Source organism: Eimeria tenella, genomic scaffold, assembly GCF_000499545.2.
Source record: "Eimeria tenella Houghton genomic scaffold, Eth_scaff25, whole genome shotgun sequence".
NCBI classification, from domain to species: domain Eukaryota; phylum Apicomplexa; class Conoidasida; order Eucoccidiorida; family Eimeriidae; genus Eimeria; species Eimeria tenella.
In genome coordinates, this window is record NW_013542365.1 from 80664 (window position 1) to 94330 (window position 13667).

At 49.0% G+C, this 13667-nt stretch overlaps 6 protein-coding genes across 6 annotated transcripts in view; 3 read left to right on the forward strand and 3 right to left on the reverse strand.

The window, feature by feature from the left end:
- The window catches only part of ETH_00024670 (Hsc70/Hsp90-organizing protein, putative), a gene marked incomplete at both ends in the record, with an annotated part of 4903 nt that extends 3347 nt beyond the window's left edge, over nt 1-1556 (reverse strand). The window contains 2 exons of the mRNA XM_013375045.1: nt 779-1253; nt 1489-1556. Coding sequence (XP_013230499.1) covers nt 779-1253; nt 1489-1556 — 543 coding nt within the window. The remainder of the gene's footprint in view (nt 1-778; nt 1254-1488) is intronic.
- Nucleotides 1557-2048: 492 nt separating this feature from the next.
- ETH_00024675 (30S Ribosomal protein S17, putative) lies at nt 2049-2814 on the forward strand (the record flags this gene model as incomplete). The annotated part of the gene is made up of 3 exons (XM_013375046.1): nt 2049-2127; nt 2452-2539; nt 2616-2814. The coding sequence occupies 3 exons, from the start codon at nt 2049-2051 to the stop codon at nt 2812-2814; spliced, it is 366 nt and encodes a 121-aa protein (XP_013230500.1).
- A 1203-nt stretch (nt 2815-4017) lies between these two features.
- On the reverse strand, nt 4018-5492 carry ETH_00024680 (uncharacterized protein; the record flags this gene model as incomplete). Its single annotated transcript, XM_013375047.1, has 4 exons — nt 4018-4087; nt 4886-4998; nt 5078-5184; nt 5279-5492. The coding sequence occupies 4 exons, from the start codon at nt 5490-5492 to the stop codon at nt 4018-4020; spliced, it is 504 nt and encodes a 167-aa protein (XP_013230501.1).
- A 680-nt stretch (nt 5493-6172) lies between these two features.
- Nucleotides 6173-8762, reverse strand: ETH_00024685 (phosphoglycerate mutase protein, putative; the record flags this gene model as incomplete). Its single annotated transcript, XM_013375048.1, has 8 exons — nt 6173-6452; nt 6670-6780; nt 6967-7011; nt 7178-7241; nt 7500-7579; nt 7885-7968; nt 8269-8336; nt 8661-8762. The coding sequence occupies 8 exons, from the start codon at nt 8760-8762 to the stop codon at nt 6173-6175; spliced, it is 834 nt and encodes a 277-aa protein (XP_013230502.1).
- An 872-nt stretch (nt 8763-9634) lies between these two features.
- On the forward strand, nt 9635-10915 carry ETH_00024690 (40S ribosomal protein S17, putative; the record flags this gene model as incomplete). The annotated part of the gene is made up of 4 exons (XM_013375049.1): nt 9635-9637; nt 10198-10262; nt 10369-10465; nt 10679-10915. 4 exons carry the CDS (start codon nt 9635-9637, stop codon nt 10913-10915), a joined length of 402 nt encoding a protein of 133 aa, XP_013230503.1.
- Nucleotides 10916-12367: 1452 nt separating this feature from the next.
- Nucleotides 12368-13667, forward strand: part of ETH_00024695 (uncharacterized protein) — a gene marked incomplete at both ends in the record, with an annotated part of 4613 nt that continues 3313 nt past the window's right edge. The window contains one exon of the mRNA XM_013375050.1: nt 12368-13440. Coding sequence (XP_013230504.1) covers nt 12368-13440 — 1073 coding nt within the window. The remainder of the gene's footprint in view (nt 13441-13667) is intronic.

Genomic DNA, 13667 nt, shown 5'->3' on the forward strand with positions numbered 1-13667 from the left:
AATTGGCTTTTAAATAGTTTTATTTTAATTTAAAATTCATTTCCTTTTTGCTGCTGCTCCTCGCCGGTCAAGCAGCAGCGGCGAGCTGTCTGTACACCTGACGGCAGCTGCCAGAAACGAAAAAGTGGAATTAAAAATCATTTTATATCTAATTTTTTTAGATTTGATAATTTATTTTCTATTTCTAAATATTTAATTCAATTAAAAGAAGCGGCTTTGAAGGCTGTTGGCACGAATTAGAAAAAAACACTTTCCGGTTCTTGCTGCTGTTGCCGTTGCTGCTGCTGCTGCTGTTGCTGCTGCTGTTGCTGCTGCCGTTGCTGCTGCTTGGCTTGTTTAGATTTAATCCAACAGAACTGATGTTATTTGTTATTTCCATTTGCTGCTTCGTTTGCTGCTTTAAACAAAAAAAGTTTTGTGCTTCTGCTTTAATGCCAGGGGATTATCTGCAGCAGCTTTACTTCGAACTTTTATCTGCTGAGACTGTTGCTCTTAAGCAGCAGCAGCAGCAGCAGCGACAGCAGCAATAGCAGCGGCAGCAGCAGCAACAATCGCAGCGGCAACAATAGCAGCAGCAACAGCAGACGCAGCAACAGCGAGAGCGAGAGCAGCAGCAGCAGCAACGGCGGCAGCAACGACAAAAGCAGCCGCAGTAACAGCAGCAGCAGCAGCTGCTGCTGCTGCTGCAGCAGCAGCTGCTGCTGCTGCTGCAAGAAATTCTACTGAGCGGCATTTGCCTTTGTGGGGTTCGCTGTGGCTCGAACATCTGTGCATGCACCCGCGTGCTTCCTTGGTGCAGTTGCTGCTGCTCCTGCTGCAGTTGCTGCTGCTCCTGCTGCAGTTGCTGCTGCTCCTGCTGCAGTTGCTGCTGCTCCTGCTGCAGTTGCTGCTGCTCCTGCTGCAGTTGCCGCTGCTCCTGCTGCAGTTGCTGCTGCTCCTGCTGCAGTTGCTGCTGCTCCTGCTGCAGTTGCTGCTGCTCCTGCTGCAGTTGCTGCTGCTCCTGCTGCAGTTGCTGCTGCTCCTGCTGCAGTTGCCGCTGCTCCTGCTGCAGTTGCTGCTGCTCCTGCTGCAGTTGCTGCTGCTCCTGCTGCAGTTGCCGCTGCTCCTGCTGCAGTTGCCGCTGCTCCTGCTGCAGTTGCTGCTGCTCCTGCTGCAGTTGCTTTCGCCTCTGCTGCAGTTGCGGCTGCTGCTGCAGTTGCTGACGCGTACGTTTCACCAGGGGCTGTTCAGGGGCAGCAGCAGCTGCTGCTAAGCTGTAAAAGGATTAAATTGCTTTAATTAAAAAGAATTGATCTAATTACAGTTTCCAGATTAACTTTAATGCAAACAAAGCACGCGAATTCGTCACGCGGACAAAATGCATGCGCGAGTGCACTGTCTGTACACCCGAAACATGTTCACGTTTTCAAGACGAGAGCTTTTTCGTTTCTTTTGCTGCAACAAATGCAATTCAGTTAGAAATAACAATTGAATTTAATTTAATTACACTTTTTGAACTCGGATGCGGCGTCAATCCGCAAAGTTTGGGGGTTTGTGCAGATCGGCTGCGAGCGCATGCAGTGTTGCACAGCTGAGGGGTTCCTCGCGGGAGTCTGCGGGGCCCATTTTGCTTTAATAAGAAACAAATGAATAAAAGTAAATAATTCAAGTTCACGAATTCAAACAAAGTGCAGCGAAGTGGCTTATTAGTCTTTTTTTGGAGCAGCAGGCCAAGCGGATCCGCGCTTGCATGCGCTGGGGCTGGCATAACTTGAACAACAGGGAAACTTCGGGTCTTTTGCATTCGTTTTGCATTTAAATGGTCAATTTGAATTGCTTTTGATTTATTTCATTTCTTTTTTGCTTATTGCGTCGAACACGCAGCAGATCTCACCGAGACCCGCCGCCCGAGCCGCAGCGCCTTCTCTTCAGCCAGCTGCCCCCGTTTTTCCCGGAAAACGCGGAAAACAGCAAAGAAATGGTAAATTGAAAAGAGTTAAATCAAATAATTGGCCTTGTCGACAAATGGAAGTGAGAAAAACGAAAAAGAACTGCAGCAAATTGGAAAAATGCTGAGGCTGACAGCAGCGCTGCAGCACTGGCACTACAAGGCCTGGCAGCGGTCGACTGCGGGTTATTTGCGCACTTGTGAGTTCGAAGCTGCGAAAATTAATCAATTAAATGCCACTTTATGTCCAATTTTAATTCTTATTGCAATTAGAGAACAATTTAATTCTTTTCCGCTTCCAAATAGTCCCAAAATGGACCAGACGGCAGCCCCTGAGCTCGCCGTGTACGTACACCCCAAGACTGCATGCACTTCGCCGCTCGTTTTGTTTCTTTTCAAATCTAAAATTAAATTGGCCAGTTGTCATCAATTATTGGAAGTAAATGGGCAATTGATTTGACTGTTTCTCTATTTTTGATTTAATTTAATTTAATTTTAATTTCTTTTTTGCTTCGTGTTTGCAGTCATGAAAAACAAACTGCCCAACAACGAGCTCATCGGATATGTCATAAACGACAAACACCCCAAGTCCATCCGCGTGGCTTGTGACAGGTGAGAGCTGCTGCTGCTGCTGCTGCTGCTGCTGCTGCTGCTGCAGCAGGTGACCAGTGGTCCGCTGCTGCTGCAGGTACATGTACGTGGCGCGCTACAAGAAGACCTTCCGCTACACAAAGAAGGTCTGGGCCCACGACGAGTGTGGGGCCGCGGCGCTGGGCGATGTGGTGCGGCTGCAGCCGCTGGGCCGCAGGATAGGCCCCTGGAAGAACTATTTGCTGCTGCAGGTGCTGCACCGGGAGCCGCGCGAGCAGCAGCGGGGCCTGGAGTGACCAGTGGACCACCGGTGGTCCACTGGTCGCGGGCGGCCGCGCCGCTCGTTCTGCAGGCCAGGGGCGCGGAAATACAGAAATAAGTGGATTTATTTCCCTTTTTTGCACTTTAATGGATAATTAATTCAGAAAATAGAAAAAAAACGGATTCGCGCGCGCTGGGGGCCCCTCCGGCGAAGGACCGGGGGCGGGTGACCAGTGGTCACCCGCGGGCGGGCTGCTTGGCCTGCTCGTGAGCGCGGGCTCGCGAAGGTGGAAACAGTTTGAATTATTTTTCATTTATTTGTTTTTATTCATTTATTTTATTTATTTGTTTTTATTTATTTGTCTTATTTATTTATTGCATCGACATTTTCGCAAATCCGTGTTGAGGCACGCGGGGGTCCTTCAGGGTGAGGCGGCGCTGCTCTGCGGCCGCTTCGTTGATGGCTTGAATGGCTGCATGCGGCACCGACGGGGGAAAGGGAGATAAGTAAGACTTTAAATTCGAAATTTAATTTAATTTAATTTAATTTAATTTAATTAAATTTAATTGAAACAAATTTGATGAAGTTTCCCCCACTTTCCGCCGTCTTGGCTTCCCCCTCAGCCCCCAGCGCCGCAGGGTCCAGCGGCCGCACCGAGACAGCCGGATTTGGAAATTCAAAGATGCTCGGGGAGGGGGGCCGGGGAGTGACACTGCAGAATAAAAATAAGAAAATAATAAAATAAAAAATAAATAATTTAAAACGGAAAAATATAATTTATTTATTCATTCTAGTGCTCGAAACCCCGAGATCGCACGCGCCGGGAGCCTCACTCTCGCACGGCTTGAGCCTGCAGGGGAAGTGAATGAAAAGAAATTAAATTAAATTAAATTAAATTAAATTGAAATGAATTTTAAAAAGCCGTACTCGTTGAATGCCTTCCATTTCCTGTACATACACCGCAAAGGGGGGAAGAACAAGTTTTTGGACTTGAAAAGTTTCATTTCAAATTTATTTTTCGGACCTTCACTGTAACACCATTAACGAGAACTTGGGGCTTTCCCAGCGGGCTGTCTTCTCTGCAAGTGGTTTGAATGAACAAAGTGATTTAAATGGACCATTTAATTCATTTTTTGCGAAGTTCTTGCAATTAAATGCATTTAATTCATTCTTTGCAAAGTTTTTGCAATTAAATGCTTCTTTTTATCTCTTTAAACTCTTCAAAATGCATCTTCAGTTACAAATGAATGTTTATTCCGCTGGGCTCCGCCACAGGCACTCTTTGCTCGAGGGCTTCTTCTTTTTCCCTGCATGCAGCAAAAGAATTAAATCATTTAATTCAAAGTGCAACTTCAGCAAACCAATTTGCTTTAGGTGAAGCTTTTGCATGCACATATGCATGCATATATATGTATATAGCAACATATATATATTATATACATATATATATATTATATATATGCATATATATATATGTATAAATGTGCATATATATGTATATCACACTTTATAGGTGTTAGAACAATAGAAATAACAATAGTAATAACAATAATAATGACAATAAGAACAATAATAGTAACAATAATAATAATAATAAAATAACATTTATAATAATAATAATATTAATAGTAATATTGATAAGAATGTTGAGAACAAGAATGGCCACAGCATTTACTTCAAAGTTTTATTTAAATTCAAATTTGAACTCAGCGAAATAATTTGGCCCACATTTCCTCTCCAGCTTCTGCGGGCAGTTTGCCCTTCTGCAGCAAAGTGTGAATTTTCATTTTCAATTTCTTTTGATTTATCTAATTAGCTTGATTAATTTAATTATTAAATTAATTAATTTAATTAATTAATTAATTAATTAATTATTTTGTTTGTTTTCAAAAGGTTAAATACCACTCCAGTTTCTTCGCAAAGAATTGCTTCGTGGAGGTAATTCATCCACTCGTTTCGGCTGTGCAGATTTCTGAGAGCAAGATTGAAAGTGAATTAATTTGAACTTTCAGTTCAAATGAATTAAATCAATTTTAAATTAGTTAAATTAATTAAATCAATTAAATTAATTAAATCAATTGAACGGAGTAAGCTGAGGGGCTCACCTGGCGCAAAAGACAGTGCCGAAATCTTTGGTCAACTTCACGAGGAAGCAGCGGTCGTCGACGGTTTCGAGGGGAATTTGAACATCTTTGAGTTTAAATTCTTTCTCAAGAGTCTGCAAAGAATAAAAAAACAAAAAAGGTCCAAAAAAAGGTCCATTTGAAGGCCCCTTGCGCCTCTTTTGAAGGACCCACCGCCCCAGTGAAAGCTGCAAAAGCACTTCTTGACAACTGCGCATGCACCAGCACTGCTGCCTCAGGCTCCGAATTGTCTACTGCCATCGTCAGCAGTCCTTTGTGGCCTAAAGTGTTGAAAAAGAATTACTTCGGGTGTTGCGTTTCGAAAGAGTTTGGGCTGCAGCAGCAGCAGCTGCTGCTGCTGCTGCTGCTGCTTACCGTCGCCGCACTCCCGCATTTGCGTCTTCTTGCTTTCCCCCTTTTGAATGAACTGGGGAGTTAATTCAAAACTTTCCAAATTCGAGTTTTCGTTCAAGTCCAGCTGCGGCTGTCTGCGCCCCATCCGGTGCTGCTGCAGCCTCTCAGCCAGAAATTCCGAATGCGCCACGGAGGCACCCAAGAACACCAAAACTGACGCCCTCCACATTCTCATTTAAGTAAATTAAACTAAAATATATTTTTGGCGAACTTTTAAATCTTTTGGCGCCTCAGATAGCAGCAGATCGCCGCGCTGCGCCAGCGGCCGCAGCGGAAGCTGCGCATACACCCCATTTTCGCGGTAATGAACGGAACTGAATATAATTTTCTGGACTTTCTCCCGAATTTAAAATTAAAAACTCCATTCGTCTATTAAATCCTGAACAGTTTTACTGTTTTTAGACTTAATTCCTCAACAGTTCTACTATTTTTAGGCCTAATTCCTCAACAGTTTTATTTACTTTCGCCACCCCTAGCTGCAGCGGTGCAGCCCCAAGCCGCAAATTTAAAATTGCGTTTCTGTCCGCAGTGGCCGCGGCCGGGGTCTAATCTAAGCAGCAAAAGCTGCACGCAGCTGCTGCAGCAATACCTGCAGCAGCAGCAGCAGCTGCTGCTGCTGTGACCTGTGCTGCAATTCAACTGTCCCGCTAAATACTTATAGGGCCCTGCAGCTTGCATGCAAAGAAATGTCTTACGGGCCGAAAAAATCCCTCATTGTCTTTGGGAGCGACGACTGCAGCAGCAGCAGCAGCAGTGCCGGCGCTCCTTTCAGCGGCCTTTGGACGCCCTGCTGCTGCTGCTGCTGCTGCTCTGTTTTTACTGCTGCTTCTGCCACTTGAATGGCTCAGCAGCAAACTAGGCATACTCAATGCCGCGGACAGAAATGTCTATTGGGGTGGAGGTGTCAACTTTGCCTGTCAGGCAGCTGTCCCCCTTAGCCAGTTTCCCCCAGGATACTATTTCCCAAGTAACAGCAGCAGCAGCAGCAGCAGCAGCAGCAGGGGGGGGCTCCCCTGCGGCAGCGGCGCTGCTGCTGCTGCTCTTGCCGCTGCTGCTGCTGCTCCAGTGCGCCCTCACTGTGTGGATTTCTGCATTCAGCTTCGGAGCATTTGTTTTCACATTCATTGGAACATTTCTGAAAAAGAAAAAAGCAAAACAAAGAAAAACCGCAGCAGCTGTAGTGACACTGCAAACAACGGATCGCCTGCAGCAGCCCGGCAGCCACCGCGCGCTCGGGACGGGGGAATACGGACCATGAACACGATGAAAGAGAACTAAATTAAATTAAATTTATTAAAAATAACAATTTAAATGCAAGTGTTGTTTATTTTAATCAAGATCGCGCTGCTTACCGCACAAGTCGAAACAGATCGTCCAACACTCCCCCATGGGTCACCACCAGGATCCTCTCGCCCAAGTGCTTTTGGGTCACTTCGAGGAAAAACTCCTTTACTCTGTCGTAGCTGCAAAACAAATAACAAAACTTTTGCTTTTGTGGCCCTCACAGCTCACTTTCAGCAGCTACTGGTGCTGCTAATTGCTCTTTAGCAGCAGCAGCAGCTGCTGCTGTTGCTGCGTTTGTATCTGGGCTGTAGCAGCGCGCAAAGTGCCAGCAGCAGCAGCAGCTGCAGCAGCAGCAGCAAGCGTACCGCTGCTGGAAACTCTCTCCGTCTGGGAATACGAACGAAGGGTCTCTGCGCAGCAGCAGCAGCAGCCGCAGCAGCAACAGCAGCAGAATGACACCCAGCTGCGCCTCGGATGCATGCAGATCTTGGAAAGAAATAAAAGTAAACAAATGGCATTCAATTAAAAATATAAAAGTAGAAAACTAAAACGAAAAAATCTTAAGTTTGTTCCTACCTACTTTTATCCCAAGCGTTCCACTCCTCCGGAAACAGAGAAGGCAATTCTTCCAGTAAATGACCTGCGCAAGAAACAAAACCCTAAACCCTAAACCCTAAACCCTAAACCCATTCTGCAGCCATGAATTCAGCAGTAAGACAATCAAAAGTAATGGAAGTTTCTCAGATGTGCGCAATCAGGCAGCAGACAGCAGCAGCAGAGGAAGCAGCAGCAGCAAAGGACAAAAAGTGGAACAAAAGGGGAAAATAAAAGGCAAAAAGAATAAATAAAGGAGTAAGATAATGAAAAATAAATAAATGAATTAAAAAGAACTTCATACCCTGCAATATTCCCGCATTCCATTCTTGCAATCTGCTGTCCAGCACAACAGCGCTTTCTATGCCGGCTGCTTCCCGAATGCTGGCGCAAAGAAAGTCGCATTTCAAATAATGCAATTTATGCTTTTTTGCATTCAATTTATCCGTTTTTTCAATTACATTTCGATTAATCTCGATTAATTCCTAAATTCTTTCCTTTTACTCCGTGGTGCTGCAATTAATGCGAAGAGGCAAGTCACATTTCAACAAATTCATCAATTGATGCTCCTCTGCATTCAACTTGTTTTCTCTTTCTCGAATTAGAAGCCACACAAGCTGCTGATTGGCAAATAAATTGCTTTTATTTTTATTTATTTATATTTGCAAATGCAAAACATTTTAACTTACATCTCCGCGGACTCGCGAGTGCGCCCCAGCGGGCTGGAGTAGATCGCAGAGATTGCCGCGCCCTTCGGGCCACCGAAGAGGTTCCTGTGAGAAAATGCAGCAGCAAAAAGAAAAGGAATAAAATTAAAATGAAATGCAAATAAATTAAAAGAATTGGAAACGCAAGAGGCACTGAGAGGCGAGCTTTCCCTTGGATCAGCTCACCGGAAGCATGAATATGAATGCAAATCGAATATGAATGCAAATCTACACACAAAAATGTGAATCCAGCTGCTACGGGCCGAAACGCCCGGCTTTGGGGTCTTTCTTTGCATTAATTTCGAAATAAATTCAATCATGATTTCATTTCATCCATTTATTCCTTTTGTTTCTCTCGAGACTCACCGCAGGCGGCTGCCGCATTCGCGGCACTGCTGCCGCCCAGTGTCGTTCAGCGGCACGTCCAGCTGGCCCTGCGGAAAAAGTGGAAAGCGGAAATAAATATTTCGAATAAGAACAAAATAAACATTTTAAATGAAAATAAAAGTCCCAAACTTCACAAACAAAGGAAAAAGAAGACCCGGCCACCGCTGCAAACCCGGGAGTCTTGCATGTTCAAGAACGCTCCAGGTTTCCCTGTCAGTGCAGCAGCCGCGCTGCTCCCACTGAACAAGTGCAGCAAAACTGCAGCAGAAAGGCTTTAATTTGAAATATTTATTTAATACATTTCTAATTAATAAAAAATATTCAAATAAATGCGCGAAGCAGCAGCAAGAAGCCCCAGATCTGCTGCCCACCTGCAGCCGCCGCTGCGCGTTGTAGTCTGTCAGCCCGTGGCGGACAGCCAGCAGCTCGCAGCAGTCTTTGAGTTCTTGTGGAGCGTCTGGGGGCGGCTGCATTGCTGCTGCTGAGGGTTTAGGGTTTAGGGTTTGGGGTTTGGCCTGAAGCAGCAGCAGCGGCAGCGGCAGCAGCAGCACCTGCTGCTGGTCAGAGGCAAGGCTTGAAGAGCCTCAAGAGTTCAGGTCCAGTGGAGTGACCATTGGTCAACAGCGCGCTGCTGCAGTCATGAGAAATGGCTGGCTCGCTGTTGCTCGCTGCTGCTGCAGTCCGCAGCAGCAGCGCAGCAGATGCTGCTGCTGCAGCTGGTCAGTGTTGCAGGCAAAGATATTGTTGCTCTTTGCTGCGGGGAGTGCAGCAAAAAGAAGAAACGAAGACGCGAGACGCCAACGGCGAGCCCTGCAGCAGCAGCGCAGCCACGCTAGCGCAGCATTGCAGCACACTGAGAGAAATAATGTCCAGAATGTCTTTTTCTTTTTTCAAAATTCAAAAAATATAAAATAGAAAACATAAATTGGAACTTTTGATGGGCCTGACAGCAGCAGCGGCGCCGTGTGCCTCTTGCCCGCCACCACCACCCTGAGGCGGTGGCTGCTGGGGCTTTCTGGCTGCTGCACCTTTTCGGAAAAGTCTTTTTGAATTTCGTTAAAAGTTTTAAAAATATTAATTAAAATGCAAATTAAATTCAAATTCTTATTTATAATTGCAAAATTTGCAAAAAACGCGAATTTCCCGCTGCCCAGAAAGCCCCGACACCCGAGCTGCTGCAGCCGTGGGGCTGCTGCTGTTGCTGCAGCAGCAGCAGCAGCAGCAGCCAGGGGCTGGCGAAGAGAGTAAGGGGCAAAAGAGTTAATTGCTTTTCTGCAGATCTTCCTGCTGTTTCGTTTTCTCTTTCGGCCCCTTCTTCTCTTTAGAACAGCACAAACGCTGGAAAATGGTGAGGCCTTTTGCTGCTGCTGCTGCTGCTGCAACCCCACAGGCAGCCTTTGCTGCAGCGCAGCAGCTCTTCTTCAACTTGAATTTATTTCCTTTTTTCATTTCCCGTTCAACTTTATTTCGAACTCTTTTGCTGCCGCTTTTCTCCAAAGGCAACGCAGGCGGGGAAGACCTGCTGGTTCTCCTGCAGCAACTCTCCCCTCGGAGTTTCTTTTGTTTTGATTTATTTCATTTCCTTTTAACTGTCCTCCATTCTTTTCGGGTGTCTGTACACTGCGGCGGCCGCGGGGGCCCCCCGGGGGGCCCGCAGGAGCTGCAGCAGCTGCACCCCTTCGGGGCTTCCCAGCTGCGGCTCTTGGGGCTTGTTTCGACCACCGCTGGGTGTTGAGTGGTCCACTGGTCACGTGGCGCTGCGTAGAGGGTTTGTGGGCGTTATGGGGGGCTGGGAGCTCGTGGCTGCCGCGTTCTCGTGCTGCATGCAGGCGCGCCTCTTGCATGTTCAAGTTGCATGTTTTGAATGTTTTCTGTTGACTTCTTTCTTTTATTTGTTTTTAATTGCAGGGGCGCGTCAGGACGAAAACAGTTAAGCGCGCGGCGCGCCAGATCGTCGAGAAGTACTACGCGAAGTAAGCTGCGGTTGTTGCTGCGGAGGCAGAGTGGAAACCGAGGGAATACGGCGCGTTCTGCATTTTATTTGGTTCAAATTCAATTATTTTTTCTTTTTTTATTCAGGTTGACTCTGGATTTTCAGATCAACAAGAAGATCGCAGAAGAAGTGGCGCTCATTCCCTCCAAGCGCATTCGCAACAAGGTTGCGGGATTCATCACAGTACGTACACCCCAACCTGCGCAGTTCAAGTGGAAGCAGATCTCCTTTTGCACATTATATTTGAGCCATATGACCATTTATATGCGGTTTTTTTTGTTTTTGAACGCAATTACCGGCATTTATTTCCATTTTCCGTTTCCTTTCACGTTTCGCGTTTCCTAGCCGAAGAAAGAGCCATCGAGTTGCTGCGTTCGCGTTTTTTCCCCTCTTCAGCACCTGATGAAGCGCATTCAGAAGGGACCTGTCCGCGGCATTTCGCTGAAGCTGCAGGAGGAGGAGAGGGAGCGGCGCATGGACTTCGTGCCGGAGAAGTCCGAAATTGATGTCCCCACAATTCAGATCGACCAGGACACTGAGGAGATGCTGCAGGCCCTCAACATCTCCCTCCCCAACGTCACTGTGGCCTCTGCGCACAGGGGCGGCATGGGCGGCAGGCCCATGCGCGCCTGAGCCCGCTGGACCAATGGACCACTGGTCCGTGACCAGTGGACCACTGGGCTGGGGGGCTCCCCCAACGCAGGATTCGACAAAGGCTTTGCGTGATTTTCGCCTTCTTGCTTTCGGATTTGTCGTCTTCGAGGGCCCTCTGCGGTGTACAGACACTGCGCCTTAGCTGTAGTTCACAGAAATAGGATCAAATAGAATTGAATGTTAATTTCGTTTTATTTTCCTTTCAGAAATGCACAACTCCTAGATCTAGAAGCGGGCTGCTGCCCCGCTGGGCTAGGTGGCGCTTTAGGCCAGCTACAGTTAGCAGCAATTGCAGAACTCCAGCACTAGCTGGCTAGCTAGCTAGCTAGCTAGCTAGCCGGTTAGCTAGCTAGCTAGCTAGCCAGCTGGCTTGGTAGTTGGCTAGCTAGCTAGCTAGTTAGTTCGCTAGCTGGCTGGCTGGCTAGCTGGTGGACAGGGGCTAGCTAGCCATGGGGGCGTTGGGGCTTCTTCGGCGGCGCCCGGAGGCGCCCGGAGTTGGGGCCGAGGGCCCAAATGAAATAAATTTGAATTCAAATTGAATTTAAATTAGAATTAAATTTGAACTAAAATTAAATTTTAGTTCAAGTGAGCATACAGAAAAGTGAGAATACACTGGACTGCAGCAGACCGGTGCGTCTAGCTGTGCGGGAGCAGCAGGGGCTGCTGCTGAGCAATTTTGTCATTTGAAATTACAAAAAAGACCTTTTTGGAATTTTAATTTGATTTTTAAATACATTTTGAAGTTTTATTTATTTATTTGCTGCTGCTTGAGGCTGCTGCTGCTGCTGCTGCTCGCCGCGTGTCTGGTGAACAGCTGGGAGCCACACAGCGCAACCCCACCGTAGTAACACTGGCCTCCCTCCCCTGTGCAGCAGCAGCAGCTGCAGCAGCAGCTTGGTGTCATATTTTTTCCTTTTTTGTATTTGTTTAATGATTAAGAAACGCTGAAGTCTTGCTGCCGCGCTTTGCTGCTCTCCCTCCCCCCGTTTTCCTGCTGCTGCAGCAGCAGCAGCACAGGCAGCGCAGCTGCCATACAGTCTAAACCCTTTGTAGCTATGTATGAATGTCTGCAGCAGCACAGACAAAGCCAGCTGATTCTGCTGCTGCTGCTGCTGCTGGGCAGACACGTCAACCAGCAACGGCTGCAGCGACGCAGCACACTCGCGGCCGAACCCTGTTGCTGCTGCTGCTGTAGCAGCCACCTGGTGCAGTCAGCTGCTGCTGCAGCAGTTGCTGCTGCTGCGTCCGTGGCTGCCGCTTGAAACAGTGCTTGCTGCTGCAGCTGGGGCTGGCTCTGCAGGAGGCCTCCCGCTGCAGCCGTGCCGCTGCTGCTGCAGCAGCCCAGCCTGCTGCAGCATAGGAACGCTGCTGCTGCGTGCTGCAGCAGCAAACTTCCCCTTTTTCTCTCCCGAGACCCCGAAACAAAACTTAATGGAAATAACAACTGAACGGGATCTCTTAGGAGCTGCGCATGCAATGAGTCGGCTGTCTGTACAGCACGAGTGGCTGGTGGAGCTGCCGCAGCCGCGCTGCTCGCTGCCGGGGCCTTTTGCTGCTGCCTCTGCAGCAGCTGCAAGCGACAGCAGCAGCACCACCAGCAGCACCACCAGCAGCACCGCCAGCAGCACCGCCAGCACTGGCAGCAGCAGCAGCAGCAGCTGCTGCTGCTGCCCGCTGCAGCAGCCGCATGCATTTGACTGGGTCCCCACAGTTGCTGTTCTCAGCGACGCAGGCCTTGACGTGGGGGGCGTTCTGGTGTCTCTGTTGGACATTGTGTCTGTCTCCATCTCCCCTCATCCTCACAAAGCCTTGCAGCAGCAGCAGCAGCAGCAGCAGCAGCTGGGAAGCGGGAATTCCCCACGGGTAGAACACGACGCTGCAGCAGCAGCGGGAGGGTGTGCAGCAGCAGCAGCAGCAGAAGCCGCAGGAGAGTACTCTGGGGCTGGAGCTGCTGCTGAGAAGGAGAACGTGCTGTGGGCTTGCGAGCAGCTGCAGCAGCAGCAGCACGTGCAGCTGGTTGTGCTGCTGCGGTCGGCGCTGCCAGCAGCAGCAGCAGATCCTCCCCTTTACTTGCCGCCGGCGGAGGCCAGTGCTGAGGCCGGCAGTTGTTTGATCATGCGAGCTCCCGCAGCAGCAGCAGCTGCTGCTGCTGACGGCGCTGCTGCTTGCTGCTCGCTGGAGCAGCACGGCAGCAGCAGCTACGCGGGCGCTGCTGCAGCAGCTGCTGCTGTGTCGCTGCTGCGGCGGCTGCAGCAATTCATCAGCCGGGTCCGTCCCACGTTTTGTTCGCTGCGGAAGCGCGCAGCAGTGACGGAGGACATTCGCGCTCGTTTTAAGCAGCAGCAGCAGCAGCAGCAGCAGCAGCACGTGCTGCTGCCCGCAGCAGCAGCAGCAGAAGTGGAGCGACTCAAGGCAGCAAAACAACTGCATTTGCTGCTCGGCGGGTTTCTGCTGCGGGACTGTGCTGCTCTGGAAGAGGCCGTGGCTTACGCCCCTCTTGCGGTGTACGTACACCTGGAGGCTGCAACAACGCTGCTGCCGCTGCTGCCAGCAGATCCTTCCTTTTACCCCACGTGGAAGCGCGTGATGCTGCAGCAGCGCCGGCTGCAGCAGCAGCAGCAGCAGCAGCAGCAGGCGGCGCGCAGCATCTCTCCGATATCTGCTTTCCGCAGCAGCGGGGCCCCCGCGGCGGCTCCGGCTCCCGCTGCTGCTGCTTCGAGCGCCGCCGCCG